The 16,962-nt window shown below is 38.3% G+C and overlaps 1 protein-coding gene across 1 annotated transcript; it reads right to left on the reverse strand.

Annotated features, from left to right (window-relative positions):
* Positions 1 to 1,742: 1,742 nt before the first annotated feature.
* Positions 1,743 to 9,978, reverse strand: HTATIP2 (HIV-1 Tat interactive protein 2). The gene is made up of 6 exons (XM_070935041.1): positions 9,925 to 9,978; positions 8,222 to 8,396; positions 6,385 to 6,492; positions 5,336 to 5,473; positions 4,478 to 4,539; positions 1,743 to 2,956 (listed from the first exon to the last, which is right to left on the reverse strand). The coding sequence occupies exons 2-6, from the start codon at positions 8,393 to 8,395 to the stop codon at positions 2,740 to 2,742; spliced, it is 699 nt and encodes a 232-aa protein (XP_070791142.1). The 5' UTR covers position 8,396; positions 9,925 to 9,978; the 3' UTR covers positions 1,743 to 2,739.
* Between the last annotated feature and the right edge of the window lie 6,984 nt (positions 9,979 to 16,962).

Genomic DNA, 16,962 nt, shown 5'->3' on the forward strand with positions numbered 1-16,962 from the left:
GGTGGCTCAGTGGCTAAAGACGCTGAACTTATCGATCGAAAGGTTGGCAGTTCAGCGGTTCGAATCCCTAGTACCACGTAATGGGGTGAGCTCCTGTTACTTGTCCCAGCTTCTGCCAACCTAGCAGTTCAAAAGCATGTAAAAAAAATGCAAGTAGAAAAAATAGGGACCACCTTTGGTGGGAAGGTAACAGTGTTCTGTGCGCCTTTGGTATTTAGTCATGCCAGCCACATGACCACGGAGACGTCTTCGGACAGTGCTGGCTTTTTGGCTTTGAAACGGAGATGAACACCGCCCCCTAGAGTCGGGAACGACTAGCACATATGTGTGAGGGGAACCTTTACCTTTATAGGAATTTAGCCCTGAGGGTTCCTTCTATGACTTACTGTCACACATTCCTTTCCAGGAAGGCATCAAAGCCAATCTTAGGTTGTCTTTGAGCTGGCAGCCTTTGAACTCTATTCAAATTCAGCTCAGTGGAAACACTTTCAGCTCCAACAATATCTCATTCATTTCAGCCAGTGTGTCCGACAACATAGTCCAAAATAAGAAACCAATTGCATATACTTTCAGTTTAACAGCTATAGTAACAAAATCTTGCACATCTGAATACAGTATGCTTTTTCCTCCCTCACTTTATTTTTTGTATGAACCAGGGAGGGCTTGTCCGAGATGTTTTCTCAAGTTATTTTCTTGATCCAGGCTCAAGCCCCTCTTATCTGACCATTGCCTTGTTAGCAGTTCTTCTTCCTGTCCTTCAAGACTATTCCCTATGTCCTCTACAGCCAGATCCTTCTTAATGTCTTTCATCTCTGTGCTGGGCTGAAATTCCTTCTTTGATCTTGAAATGCTGTCATGGTTGGCAGGCAGGACTCTTTCAAATGAATGGAGGGAAATGAGGCTACAGGATCCTGCTTTTTCCAAGTAATGAAGGCTTATCTTTCTAGTCAGTCTATAGAATAAAATTAAATCACCAGCATTGATGAACTGTTTCTTTAATAATGTTAATAAATCCAAATCTCTACCTGATCCATGACCTATTGGTCATTTTTATACTTGTTCCATGCAGATTGGGATAGGAATACGGCAGGGAACTAACAAGAGAACATGCAAATCAGACAGCCTGCATTCAGAAGTTTCGAAATAATTTACATAGTCAAAGAAGACCACATTGGCAGGAGTGGACCTGCTCTGTGATAAAAATTGCAAAGTGCAGCCTACCTAATATAGTTTGACATCTATTTTTCTGGAGGCACCAGCTTAAAAGGATTTCCAGGGAGGAGTGAACTTGTCTGGGCAGATCAGGTATAACTGAAACATGAAGTTTCACTGAAACTGAAGCTTTGTCTTACTTATTGCAGGTGTGCAATAAGAAGTGAAGCTTTAAACCTTTTGTCTATGGAGATCTCAGCCATCCAGGTCATGGTTTCCCAAAGGTGCTTTTTCAAGAGGCAGCTTCTTAGAGCTGGAGAAGCTTCTTGGATGAGAAGCGAAACGTCTTCAAAGAAAATCCAGAAAGTCCAGTTGCCTCTTGAAAAAGCACCTTTGGAACTTAAAACCTTTTAAAATCGACCTTTTCCTTGATCTACAAAACATGATTATTTGATCTTTTTACTACCTCCATTCTATGTTTAGCGTCTGCCTTGGTTAGTGATCATTCACAAATACAATGGTAATAAAAATCATTTTTCCACTTTTTTTTTTACATTTATTAAATTTATTTGTCACCCATTTCACCCCAAGGCAACTCATTTACAATTTTTGTGCACCTGACAACAAAGCCTTTCAGGGTGAGAATAACATGGTATAACAGTATGAGAATTTTATATGGCAGCAAGCAATGGACTTTGTAGCGTCTCTTTCTTATCTCAAGTAAGTCATGTTTACTTAATGACCATTTTGCTTAATGGCCTGGTTGTTGGACCAGAACTCAAGTCACTAAATGAGGGGTTGGTGTATTACACAGGCACTTAGGCAACAAATAAGCCAGTCTCTGCAGCAACATATAAGGCCTGAAACAGTGGTGGGTTCCAACCGGTGTTACCACTAGTTCTCTTTGCGCACGCACTTTGTGTGCGATCGCTGCGCAAACGCATTAGATTTCTGACCAGATGAGGTGCAGCAATCCACTCTGCCGCGCCTATCAGCTGGGCTAAAAAACGACAAATAAAGGTAGGTATAACGCGGGGGCGGGCGGGCGGGCCCAGCTCAGTCATAGAGAACCGGTTCGGTGATGTCACATCATCACCACTACTGGCTCACCCGAACTGGGTCGAACCGGGAGCAACCCACCACTGGCCTGAAATGAGATTAACAGAAGTTCTTCCTAACTTTCCTATAAAACTAGTGAATTTTGTTACAAGGCGCCTCTATATACAGTAGCTACTGTGTAAATGTTTTTGCATTCTGCTTGATATGCATTTTTTAAGTTGCACTTTTAGCATGTTAGTGGTTAATCAACAGCTCCCACACAATTCCATTGGTAATTAATTTTATTAAGAGGCAGGATACATGTTTAAAGCTTCTGAAACAGCACCAGTGACATTAAGGCTTCTTTTTTTAGTTATTTCTGGATCACATGCTTCTGATGCAACAATCATATTAAATGCAATTCATAGGCATTGATTATTCAAAGACCCTCTGAAGTATAAAAATAGATGATTAAATCTGGGCTTGGGGGAATCAGTGAAACCCCTTCATTATAAAGCTATCCAAAAAACATCCCTTCTTCTCCACTGATTACTTTGACTGACCAAGGGCATGGATGGCTGCATTTTCCAGCACCTCCACTTTCTGCCCATCTTTTGCTGGCATCACTGCAAGATTGGCCATTGCTCGGGCCACTGTTGTGGTAGGAATAGACATATACGTGGGAAAGAAATGGGCTACCACTCCTAAGGCTTTCCTGGCCATCCATTCACCAGGCCGAGATTCCTGGCGATCACATAGCAACACCCTAGGGAAGAGAGGCAGAAAAAGAACTTATTTTTTTCTCAGTTATACTATATGATACCTGGATTTTATTGCTCTCAACATAGCACCAACAAGAAGGTAATATTTTCTTATTTGCAACAAAGAAGTGCGAAGTAAGATAAATGCAAAACAAGCCACAGGAGGATGAGATGGGAATAGTGGGTTTTAATACATGAAAGCCATCCTTATGATGAATTATTGTTTGGTTATTGATACAACACTCGGTAAAATTTGCACGCCTGTCAAGAGAATATACTGAAAAGTTTGATTACAAGTGTAACATTATATGGTACCGTTCTAATGCTTAAGATGGTGCTTCTAGCTGAATTGATTTTTGTCCCAGAACAATGTATTGGCTCTTTTGTATGAATGGAAATATTCCAATGCATCTCCTTGGTTGTATAATAGAGGGAAAAAGCACATTTCAATAAAGCTCTAAGAATTTTGTTAAAAAGTTATGCACTGCTTTATCTTAAAACACACTTAAATCTGTACACTGCTGGAAAGAAGAAAAAATCCTGTGTGCACTCAGCAGTTTATTGGTTGATTTCACTTCTTTTTCTTCAAGGTTGGGAAATAATAAGTTCAAGATCAGAGAGATGGTGAAGAAATAAAATCTCTTGACAAGACAACATCTGTTGCTGGGGGGGGGGTGCCAAAGCTAACCAACTATAGAGAAACTATATTTAACTAGATTGTGTTTCAGTAGGGCACACATATCTATTCAAGCTGGAAAAAGACAGTTACACCAGGATAGCTGCATATTCACTTCAGCTTAGAAAGCAATGGCCTTGGGAGAGGTTGTTGTTAATTCCGTCTATTAGTCTGTGTGGTTCGAATAATATGTTGAACAGCCACAGGTGAAGGAAAATGGTTCACACCTGCAGTGTGATGTGAATGTGAATTTTGAGTTTGCCTTGGAAGGGCCAGGGCTTAAATTTCTGTGCATCAATAAAAAAACAAAATAGGGTAGCCACTCATTCACTTATTCATTTGCATGTTAATCTGCTTCACAGCATTGTGGCTTGGACTGCATCCCCAATTACATACAAAATGAGCTCTTGAATCTGACTCTACATAAATGACGCCTGTGGATTAGGTTCTCAAATTTACTCAAAACTATCACTCGTATTAGTTTTGGCCGATTTTCCTAATCATGTGTGAATGGAAGCATACTGGTACTTCCATATTTGGAGATGAAAGCATAATTTTGAAATCGGATACATTGCAATGTCTATATCTATGCTACTTATTTAGTGTACTCTTGACTTTAACAGCCCACAAAAGTTAAGGTTATTAATTTTTAAAGCAACAACTAAACAAGCAGTTGAATTAATTAATTAATTAATTTTGTTACAATGAGAAACTTCAAATCTTAACTAATTAGCAACACTCACAACTAATACAACTTCCTATGTGATGGAATGAGCATCCTTCTACTTGCCCATGAACTAACAGTTTGTCCTTCCAACAGATTCATGCTTCACATATGCAATATACTTACGCTGGTCTAAATATGGAGAATCGGTCAAATCCAAGTGCCTTAATCCTGTTTTCTACTTCACCCTAAAAAAAGGAAGGAAAAAACAACTTCCATTGGATGAGATCTCTGTCTTGTACATAGAAATCCACAAAAGCTGAAAAGTATACACATCAAGATAAGGCAGAAGGAAGGATTGCTGAAGATTCTCATATGACGGGAGATATACCTTCTTAAGCACTATTAGGTTCCGCTCTTAGAATTATAAGCTGCAGACAGAAACTAACTGCAGGCTCTGTAATGGCTAGAATTTGACAAACCATAGATCCTCAGCCAGGAAACATCTTTCACATGAAAATGTATTACATTATGCTGCAGGTCATAGTGCAGCATTTTCTTTTGCACATATTACTTGAACAACATGGAATAACAGCTATAATAAATAACAGTATCTCCTGGAGTCATTGCTCTAAAAGGGACTTGCTTCCTTTGCTGAAGCAATATTTATTGGAGCTGTTGAGACTTGCCACTGAATGTATCTAGCAGGCATCAAGTTGCCTCTTATGGAATTAGAGTGGTAGACTATGCTTGGGAAAACCCACATTCAACTTCCAGCTCTGCCTAACTATCTCACAGGGAGTTTTCCTCAGTCTTAAATTAAGAGTAAAGAACCAAGTATATAATCATTACCTTCTTGGGGGATACATTAAATAAGAAGCTCTTTCTCTGTCTAATCCCAAATGGCACTAGAATGGAAGAATGGAAGGTCTGGCATTTTGTATGTCAAGATTAAACAGAACCTGGGCCCAACTAAGGAGAACTCTGAAATCTGGTGGTTCTCTAACCCATTGCTTATCTCATTTTGCAGCCCATCAGACATACCTTGGTCTTTAGATAGAGGAATCTGCTGGAGCTATCTGCACCTTTGCTTGACTCTAGGATAAAGTGGCGGCACCCACCAGCTTTGGCTAGCTTTGCTGCATGTTCAACATAATCACGGTCAACACGCACAAATCCATCCTGTATTTATATGTAGAGAAAGTAGCATTTACTTATTTGAAAACATCTCCCTTTCTAATGACCTGCAATGAGTTAGAGCCTATATGACATATCAAGAAATGACATATAGAGAATTATCTAACCTGAGACTTCAGGGCTGTTTCATCTCCAAAATCATGTTTATGACAATCAGGCACCTCAAAAATTTATATTAATTTTAATGTGGAAGAAGGAAAAAAATTAAATACATGCTGATTGGAGAATAATATAATGTATAATTATGCTTAATTAAATGTAAATGCAAATTAACTGAGATCAAATTTATTTTTTGATGTATTGGATCCACCCCCACCCTTCTCATGCGCTCAAATTAAGTGCATCCTTTGGTTCACCAGAGGTGCAAGATAACTCCAAAAAAGTTAAATGTAAACAGCCAGTACAACGCACAACTTAGGTGACTTGGATAAAATCCTGTGTTAACTATGAAATCTGGAAAAGACAGCATGCAAATTGGGTTACCATGGGCAAAAGATAAGCTAAATTGATATGAACTTCTAGCTCCTTGGAAGAAACACAGAAGAGTGAAACTTCTAAACTCTGCACACTTGTTCCACATCAGGCCAACTCAATCCCTCAAAATGCCAAGCACCCACTTCAATCTCCTGTCTCTCAGATCCCAAGGAACTTACTTTTCCCAGTTTGGTTCCTCCAGGTATACTGAAGTGCAATGACAATCAGTCCCCACAGACACTCGAATTATAGTTCAATATAGTTGGAGAATGCCAAGCTGAGAAAGACTGACACAATCTATGAAACACAACTTACCAGCAAATTCCACTCTAGAATGTATTTTATACCTCTTAACTTCCTCTCAGTCTTCCACCTTTCTCAATTCCTCCCTGACCCAGGTATTTCCCCCTTTTCCTCCTCACCGCTCCAGCTTTGGCTCTGCTTGTCCCCAAGCAGCAAAATCCGACGTCATGTCCTTGGAAGGCAGCAGCAGATTCATCTAGCTTCTCAAAGTCAACAACTTCTTGGGCCTAGAAACAGACACCCCAAAAAATCAGACATGAATGAAAGAAAGAACAGGAGACTCCAATGGAGAAAATGAAATATATGTGTCTCCTTGCTTTCCAAAACAAATGAAGGCAGAACATCTCCTGGCTCACAATGAAATTTCAAATCATGTTGAGAAATTATCAAACGATCAATAAAATGCACATATTAAAATGCACAACTTGGACAAGGCAGAGAAGGAAAGCTGAAGTTTCCATCCAGATGTGGTGTGATAAGAGGGAACATAGAAGCAAATCTTTTCTGCTAGGCTCCTTTCTTGTGGAATAAACTATACTCTGAAATAAGAAAAGCACCTTGATTGTTGATGTTTAAGAAGCAAGTTAAGTTATGGTTATTCTGGACAGCTTTTAGGAACTGAAGAATTGATAGATTCATGTATCTGAGGTAAGTAATGGATATTGCAATAAATTACTGTGTTAGATTGTGTTACGATATTGATTATATATTACGTTCTTGTTCTTTTTTATTTAACTCTACTATATTTTGTTATATTGTCTTGTATATCTATGTATTTCCAAAGCACCTGAGGGCAGGACAAGAAGCAATGGATGGAAACTAATAAAGAAGAGACTTAACTTAGAACTAAGAAGAAATTTCCTGACAGTTAGAACAATTGATCAGTGGAACGACTTGCTTCCAGAAGTTGTAAATGCTCCAACACTGGAGGCTTTTAAGAAGAGATTAGACATCCATTTCTCTGAAATGGTATAAAGTTTCCTGCTTGAGCAAGGAGTTGGATTAGAAGATCTCCAAGGTCCCTTCCAACTCTATTATTCTATATATCTATATCTAAACAGTTATGTTCTATTATTCTATATATCTATATCTAAACAGTTATGTAAACCACTTAGATTTAATTGAAAGAAGGAGCATAGAAGTAACTGAAATAAAAGTGCCAGCAAGCTAATTTAAGAGCTACACCATATAAAAAAGAGGCTCCAGTCTCTTGAAATACAGGCAATTTAGTATGATGGATATTATAGTCTAGCACATAAAAGACTGAAGACAATTTGGTTCCTCCAGTTCTTTTTTTAATATGGCAGTTTTCTTTATGGCACTATATTCTTTACGTTATTTATGTACTACCCTGTTTTCCCCATAATAAGACATCCCCTGATAATACGCCCAATCGGGCTTTTGAACGCATGGCAATAAGGCCAAGCGCTTATTTCAGGGTTTAAAAAATATAAGACAGGGTCTTATTTTCGGGGAAACACAGTATATTATGTCCCACATAATATAGATTTATATTTTTTTAACCATTTGAAGACAGTTATCAAGCAAGTGTTGGTAAACAAATAATTATTCGATAGGCATTTAAAATTGCTTGACTGTTTTATATTTTGGATAGAGTATTCAATAGTATTTTCAATTACTTATGTTTTTGAGAAACTTGTAAAGTGTATAGGATATTTAACATATAATTTATGATTATAAATAAATTTCATCCACATTACTGCCAAGGAATGTTGAGAGGCAAGACTGGATTTTCAGGTAGCATAAATTTACAGTATTTTTTTTCTGAGCACTAGGTTGAGGATAACTATAATAATATATATCAAAAATCCATGTGGTTAGCATTTAGAATGCAAATTAGGTCCTAAGAGACCCAGGTTTAAATCTCTATCCAGTTCTAAAGGGAATGAGAAAGGGGACAAAAACATAAAATAAAAAAAAAGTTTTGTTTCATACCACATTACTGTAAAGAGTCCCTTCAAAATTTAGCTTTCGGCGGCCAATGAGAGTCACTCGAGAGAATTTTTCCTGCTTTAAGATTTCAAGTAGCAATTCTTTCCCAGTTTCTCCAGAAGCACCCAAGATGAAACAGCTTTGTTTCTTCTGTTCTTCTGAACTGGGAACCGCCATACTGTTGGTAAGAAGCAGCAGTGACTTTTTTTTTTTTTTTTAAAAATGGCATTTACAGTTCAGTTCTCTACATAATGCAGATTTTAACTCCCAAGAGATTCAGTGACAGCTCCTCTCCCAAATAAAACCATACAGGATTGCAGCTTCAACTTCACAAGAAATCAATTATTTGAAAACTGATAATGAAAATGGAAACACAGCATTGTTGGAGCAAAGTAGTGTTTAATTTCTCCAAAACAAACCAAAGCAAAACCATACTATACACCAAAAACAGAAACAACTTTTACAATTACTGCCAGCCCATCATATGATCATGGCATGCCATATGCAAGATCTATGACCTGAAAATAAGGATGATTATGCTGTCAGTAAACAAGGCAATATTATACCTATATACAGGTAGTCCTCAATTTATGACCACAATTGAGTCCAAAATTTATGTTGCTAAGTGAGACATGTGAGTTTTGCTCCATTTTACAACTTTTTTGCCACTGTTAAGTGAATCATTGCAGCTGTTGAGTTAGTAACCCAGTTGTTAAGTGAATCTGACCTCCCCGTTGACTTTGCTTGTCAGAAGGTCGCAAAAGTTGATCACACGACTCTGGGGCATTGCAACCATTATAAATATGAACCAGTTGCCAAGCATCTGAATTTTGATCACATGATCATGGGGACGCTGCAACGATCATAAGGGTGAAAAATGGTCATAAGTCACTTTTTTCAGTGCTGTTGTAACTTTAGACAGCCACTAAACTAACTGTTGTAAATCAAGGATTACCTATACTGGTGTAGACTCTTATAGTAAGATTATTATAGTAAGATAGGAGTCTGTATTTCGGAGAAAATTACTATGATTTACCTTTCCATAAGTGAAGAATGGACACTTTTCTTCTTTCTCAGAAAGCCTACAATATTGTATTCCGCATTTTTTAAAATTGAAGAGCGACCCAAAGAACCAAGAAATTTCCCAGAACTTGTTGAACTACATATCCCACAATCCTTCCCTACCGTCTTGCAGTTGCTGGGAGGTGTTGTTCAGCAACATCCCTAGAAATCGATCCGGGCTGTCATTTACAACAGGGAGGAGCCGATTGCAATTAAAAACAAGGAGCTACTTTTCCTTTAAGAAAAGATTTCGCTCCTAATAAAAGTCACTGAAGAAAGACTGGCCGCGCTGTCTTTCTTTGACAACTCGGTTGCTTCCCCCCCCCCCCCGCAAGAAAGGGGTCCGGCGGGGAAACATCGCTCTCGCACCAGGCAAACAACCCTCCCCGCCTTCTCCTCGCTGTCCTTCCCATTTTAATTCAGGCAAAACATCCAGCAACTAGCCACCGCCCCCCCCCTTCCGGGGCTGCTATGGAGAGCCTCCTACCTAGCCTAATTAGAGAGGGAAAAACCCCAAACCCTGCTGCAACCCTCTTTACACTCAGAAATACCGCGCCAGTGGCATTTCAGGCGTCTGGACGGGCCACCCTCGGGAGGGGGCTTCGCTGGCGGCTGTCCCTGAGGAGGAAGCGCCAATCGCTCACCTGCGACGAAACCTCGGAGAGAAGCCCTGGCAGAGGCGGACTCCCGCGTGCCGCCCCCGCCCGCAAAGGGACGCATGCGCAGAATCGTGCTGCCGCTTTGCTTGAAAGGGATTCCCCCGTGGGGGAATGAGGGAGGGGGGAGGATCTCGTTTATGTTCAGGGAGGAGGCGAGGTCGCTGCCGGTGGCTCTTCTTCCGAGCGAGTTTACCTGAAGGACATTTTACGCCCCCTCTTCCAAATAATTGATCTTTTTGGATTTTCTGGGGAAAATAACCGATGAGTTTTCCCCCCTCCGTAATGTTTCTTTCATGGTTTAGATTATCTGGAGTTTGCAAGCCACCCAGAGTCTCATACAGAGGAGAGCTACAACGAATTTAATAAGATAAATTTAGAAGTTTTCTTTTAAAATAATTAATGAAGCATAGAAGTGTGATTTTTTTTTTTGTCTGCAAGGATGGCTACTATAACTGCAATGTAGCAACTATTGGTTTTTTTTTTTACCTAGCTGTTACTCGTTTTTTTTCCTTGAGAATGTCAAAGGGAATGCTGTTTTGTGATTAAAACTCTTCGATGCAGCTGTACAGCTAAGAATTCTTAATTTGGAGATGGATTAATTGAAATTAATTAAATTGAAATGATTTTCTGTGATCAGACATGCACTGTTAATTGATGTTATTTTTTTTACTCTTGATTTTTTTTTCTTTTAGCCAAGAAAAGGAGCTCCAGGACAAAGAACAAAATTAAATGAAATGCTCAGAATTAAAATGAAATTTAATTTGTATGTTAAAGCAGGGGTGAAATCCAGCAGGTTCTGACAGGTTCTGGAGAACCGACAGCAGAAATTTTGAGTAGTTCGGAGAACTGGCAAATACCACCTCAGGCTGGCCCCAGAGTAGAGTGGCAATGGAGTTTTTGCAATATCCTTCCCCCAGTAGTGGGGAGGGAATGGGGATTTTGCAGTATCCTTCCCCTCCCATGCCCACCAAGCCACGCCCACAGAACTGGTAGTAAAAAAAATTGGATTTCACCACTCTGTTATTTGGTACTATTTGGTACTATTTGTACTATTTGGACATTCATACATTGTTATTTGGAAGTTCGGAAGAGTTTCTTTAATTTCTTATTCTTAACATTTTCATCTATTTTTAAATGGATAGAAATTCTCAGCATTATTATTATTTTTCTAACTTAAGTAAAAGGAAACATAATAGATCTTCCCAAATTGGAGTTAGTCCAGTTTGATTCCTCTGTTTGTTTAACCTTAATAATTTGTTACAAGAAAACTGCACACAATCTCTAAATTAATTAAGCAAATTTAGAAACATTTCATTCTATCAAGACTCATACTAAGTACAGCAAAATAGCAATAGCACTTAGACTTATATACCGCTTCATAAAGCTTTATAGCCCTCTCTAAGTAGTTTACAGAATCAGCCTATTGCCCCCAACAATCTGGGTCCTCATTTTATCAACTTTGGAAGGATGAAAGGCTGAGTCAACCTTGAACCCCTCAAGGATCAAATTCCTGGCAGTGAGCAGTGTCAGCCTGCAATCCTGCATTCTAACCACTGTCCTACTATGGCTCAAATGATGACTTAGTACATCAAAATAAAGAATTGCAGATAGGATCTTTGGTACTGTCTATAGTTGAGATGCCTCAGCAGCCATAAATTAACTGGAAGCCAAATTATAATGAATTGAAATCAATAAACATAATTTAAACTGTAGAGGTAAACCTGAGGATGTTGGAAAAGATCTGTCTTTTAGGTAGAAGGAAAATTGAAAAAATTACTCAAGACATAGCCTAACCTCAACATAGATAAAACTCTGGAAATTGAAAATATCCATGGAATAAATTATTGGGTAGCATAAAGGAGAAAATTGCCAAGGAATATATTTGTTAAATTCACATATCTCAAAGCTATAAAGGCTGTAATTGAAAATATGAGAAACTGCCTTAAAACTTGATGATACAATTTTGAGATTTTATCATATGTGCTTTGTAGATTAGATTTATGAGATTTTTAACAATTGTTCTTCAGGACAAAAAGTTTAGATAGAAACAGACAACTCAAGTTTGTCTGAAGGTCTTTGTGGATGGAGGCAAAGCTTTTGTATACTTTTTTGATGATGGTAACAGAATGTTGAATCTTTATTGGTAACAGACAGGGAAATAAAAACCAAGAACAGGCAGACCAAAGATTGGGTCAAAATAAATGGCCAATGGGAATAAAGAACAAGAACAGATATAGTATCAAAAACAGATCCAAGCAGCTGGTGCTTCTTCATAAATTAAATGTAGAACAATAATCAGTGATCAAATATTTTAATATTAATAAGATGAATAACCATTCAAAATAAAAAAAGGAAAACAGTGTGTGTTATATGCTTTCAAGTATTACATATTAAAAATGACGGTCTGAGTGTTGGAATTAATCATCTTGGTCAAAAATGTGTGGCCTCTGATAAATGGAAAAAAATGGGTGTAGCTATATATGTGAAAAATTACCATGAATTCTAGAGAAACAAGTCCTACATCTATCTATCTATATAAAAAAGGACCTATATATGTATGTATCAGAGGTGGGTTTCAGCAGGTTCTGACCAGTTCTGGAGAACCGGTAGCGGAAATTTTGAGTAGTTTGGAGAACCAGTAGTAAAAAGTCTGACTGGCCCCACCCTCATCTATTCTCTGCTTCCCAAGTCCCAGCTAATTGGGAGGGAATGGAGATTTTACAGTACCCTTCCCCTGGAGTGGGGTGGGAATGGAGATTTTACAGCATCCTTCCCCTGCTATGTCCACCAAGCCACACTCACAGAACCAGTAAAAAATTTTGAAACCCACCACTGGTATGTGTGTGTATATATAATTATATATATATAATTTGGTACACAGATGACTTACTCTCTGGAAACAAATACTGTGGGGGTAAGACACCCTGGTGTGTGTGTGTGTCTGTGTGTCTGTGTGTTCCACCATAACTCTGGAACGCCTTGAGCAATTTTAACCAAACTTGCTAGACAGATGACTTACCCTCTGGAAACAAATTCTGTGGGGGTAACACATGCCAAACAGCCCTCGGGGTGTGTGTGTGTGTGTGTGTTCTAGCATAACTCTTGAATGCCTCAAGCAATTTTAACCAAACTTGCTACATAGATGACTTACTCTCTGGAAAAAAAAGTATTGTGGGGGTAACACATGCCTAACTGTTGTAAATCAGAGGTCCAGGCTTTTGCTCTGTTTCAAGATGTCTCCAAGATGTCTCTCCCGACTTCGTAGAGAACTTTATTTTTATACAGTTTTACACAAGCAGACAAAAGGTAGCACAGTAACAGTATTCTGATTGGATAGAAGTTATTCACCCCCCTCTCAAGTTGCCATCTTCTCTAGGTGAGCTTATATTAGATCATCCACATCCGAGCCAATTATGAAGTAATGCAGTAAGCAGGAAAGACCCACAGATCACCAGCCGGCAGTGTGCTGCTACAGCCTGGCACTGTGACCCTTGACCCACTGACCTACACCTAACACACTTCAAGGTGTCTGTGTGTCTGTGTCTGTGTGTTTGTGTGTGTTCCAGCATAACTCTGGAACAGCTCAAGCAATTTCAACCAAACTTGGTACACAGATGACTTACTCTTTGGAAAAAAATACTGTAGGGGTAAGACACCCCTAACACCCCTCGGTGTGTGTATGTGTGTGTGTGTGCGCATGTGTCTGTGTGTGTGTTCTAGCATAACTCTTGAATGCTGCAAGCAATTTTAACCAAACTTGCTACACAGATGACTTACTCTCTGGAAAAAAAGTATTGTGGGGGTAACACATGCATAACACCCTTCAAGGTGTGTGTGTTTATATGTGTGTATGTGTATGTGTATGTGTATGTGTATGTGTATGTGTATGTGTATGTGTGTGTTTGTGTGTGTTCCAGCATAACTCTGGAACAGCTCAAGCAATTTCAACCAAACTTGCTACACAGATGACTTATTCTCTGGAAAAAAATATTGTGGGGGTAACACATGTCTTAACACCCTTCAAGTGTGTGTGTGTGTGTGTGTGTGTGTGTGTGTGTGTTCCAGCATAACTCTGGAATGGCTTGAGCAATTTCAATCCAACTTGATACACAGATGACTTACTCTCTGGAAACAAATTTGAAAAATTTTTGAAAAAAAAATTGAGTCTTACATTCTCAATCACGATCAATAAGTCACAGGGTCAATCTATTAAGTACTGTGGAGTGGATTTGAGACCACCATGTTTCTCCCATAGATAACTTTATGTTGCTTGCTCAAGGGTGGGTTCACCACAGAATTTATTTATTCTTGCTCCTAGAGGTGAAATTAAAAATGTTGTTTATAATCAAGTTTTGTCTTAAATTAATATTATATTTAATTTGAATAATATTTTACTTTATAATTTGTTTACTGTGCTTATACATTTAAAACCCTGTAAATAAAATTGCTTTAATTTGACACTAAGGATATAATTCATTCTTTTCCTGACTAATACAAGATTGGAATAAATAAATACCCAGGCAACACCGGGTAATCAGCTAGTAAGGAATATTACACATTCAGATTGAATCTGGGGAAAAAGGCTGGAAAGCAGATGCACGAATGTCTGGGAAGTTACGTAGTCCTGTATCTAAATGATTGTTCCATATTGGTGGTATTGAAACTGAGCCCAATATTTGGATAGCTGCTCATTAATCTTAAAGACAGCTGTTTACAGTTTTTTCCCCTCTGTCCTTCACAAGCTTTTGTTGCTCAGGATCTCCATGACAGAACCTCAAAAGCAACTAAAATGGTATACTGATAGTCCTTGACTTACAACAGTTCATTTAGTGACCATTCAAAGTTACAACATCACATTGTAAGTGTGAAAAACAGAAAAAAGTTGCTTTTGACCATTTTTCACACTTACGACCATTGCAACCCCATGGTCACATGATCAAAATTTAGATGCTCGGCAGCTGGTTCATATTTACAAGCCCTGGGATCATGTAATCACCTTCTGCATCTTTCTGACAAGCAAAGTCAATAGGGAAGCCAGATTCACTTAACAACTGTGTTACCAACATAACAACTGCAGTGATTCACTTAACAACTGAGGCAAGAAAGGTCATAAAATGGGACAAAATTCACTTAACAACTGTCTCACTTAGCAACAGAAATGTTGGGCTCAATTGTGGCGGTAGGTCGAGGACTACAAATAGATGCCATTTCTCTCAAACAATGAATTGTATTCTAACCGAAGTATCTTCCGGCTGTTTACAATGCAGCCCACTTGGAAATGATTAAGTTAATCATTAACATTAAAATAAAAGGGCGTTGACCTGATATTTCAATTCAGTAATTACAAAGCTCTGACAGGTTTTGGCATAAGCTGTCAAAAATGAACCAGTTATACCAGCCCTAGTTGACACCCACTTAATGATGGTTTTGTTGATTATTTTATAACATTCTAGCGAGTAAATCCACCTCTGAATTTGGGAAGCTGGAAGACAGACAGATAAGAGAGGATCACGATTTCCAGGTAGGTTAGTAGGCTTCAGATAGAAGTTGGGATTTACCAGTAATTCAAAACATTAAAAACCTATTGGCTGAACATAGATTGCAGCGATATTAGATAAGATAGAGCAAATGTGAAAAAGGTCAATAAACCCAAATTTGAAAAAAAACACCTGTGCTACGCTATGGAAAGCCATGGCACTGAATTTTAACTTTGCATAATTAGGTGGTGCTTGTTTGGATGACGCATGCATAAGTCTTGGGATATATGTGGATATGTACATGTATATATATGTAAGATAGCCTCAAGTCAATTTCCACTCCTGATGGATAAATGCATACAAGTATGCAATGTGTTTGGCAATATTACAGGAATTTTAATCCTTTGCTTTCCTTTGGGATTTTTTTTTAAAACTTCCCCATTTGACATGTAGCCCTTCAATTTCCTGGTGGTCTTTAATCTGAGCCTGATGCAGCTTGGATTTTAAAACCAGGCAAGATCAGTGAAATTGTTGTCAATCACATTTTGGTGGTTCTATGCAAGTTAAAAACTATTTTTCTAGAATTCAAAATTAGCAAATCCTCCTAAAGAATTATGTTTCTAGTGTTCTCAACATTGATATTTAAGTGTTCAAAATATTTTATTTAGATCTTTTGTAACCAAAACTTGAAACTTCATTTCCCCTGCCCTGCTCTTATTGTGTTATGTGACAGGTGATAATTATAGCCGTATGAATTAATTGACAGGAGGAACATTATACCAGCCCTGTTAATATCAAATATCTATGTACCTCATGCCTGTCTACACACCTTCAAATACCTTCAGTATTGAACAACAGATATTCTCCAGAAGTGTGATTCTTGCATAGCAAACTAATTCACAGTTTTTCATAAAAAGAGGCATGATTGGTTCTCAGTTCCAAATGGAGAATAAAAAAGAATAGGAATAATTACCTTAGCCAACTGGTTTTTTTTAAAAAAAGTTTGTTTTCAAGTCATACATGCTGTTGTTAGAGATATTTATTAAATAGCATATACCAATCTTCTCCAACTTAATGTTTGGGAGAGTAGGTTCCATAACATATATTATATCCTACATTATACACCTCATACATCCCATCCCATGTTATATCCCATACATTTATTTTATACTCTTTTAATTGTTTTTATGCTTTATGTTGTATGCCTCCCAGAGTCACTTGTTGAGATGGGCAGCTATAGAAATCAATAACATAAATTAATGTTGATTCCAATGTTAGAATCTTGAATCTGGAGGACACTGGGTTAGGAATACTGTAGCTTTCCGAGCCCACGAGCTGGTATATTATTCAAGTATCTATATTTGAAGATGCACAGTGAGACAAATGAGAATTCTGTGATTAAACAGCCAACTGTCCTCAGGTATGCTGAGAGATGCTGACCAATTGCCAGTAGAAGTGCATTCAGTTGGAAATCTTTCTTAACCTAACTTAGCTGACATTATAGCAGGATGCTCTCTGCTCTCATGATTTTTTTTCCCCTTTCCAG

This window comes from Pituophis catenifer, unplaced genomic scaffold (genome assembly GCF_029215685.1).
Source record: "Pituophis catenifer annectens isolate HBS135680 unplaced genomic scaffold, rPitCat1.0.hap2 SCAF_2, whole genome shotgun sequence".
Classification (NCBI taxonomy): Eukaryota; Metazoa; Chordata; class Lepidosauria; order Squamata; family Colubridae; genus Pituophis; species Pituophis catenifer.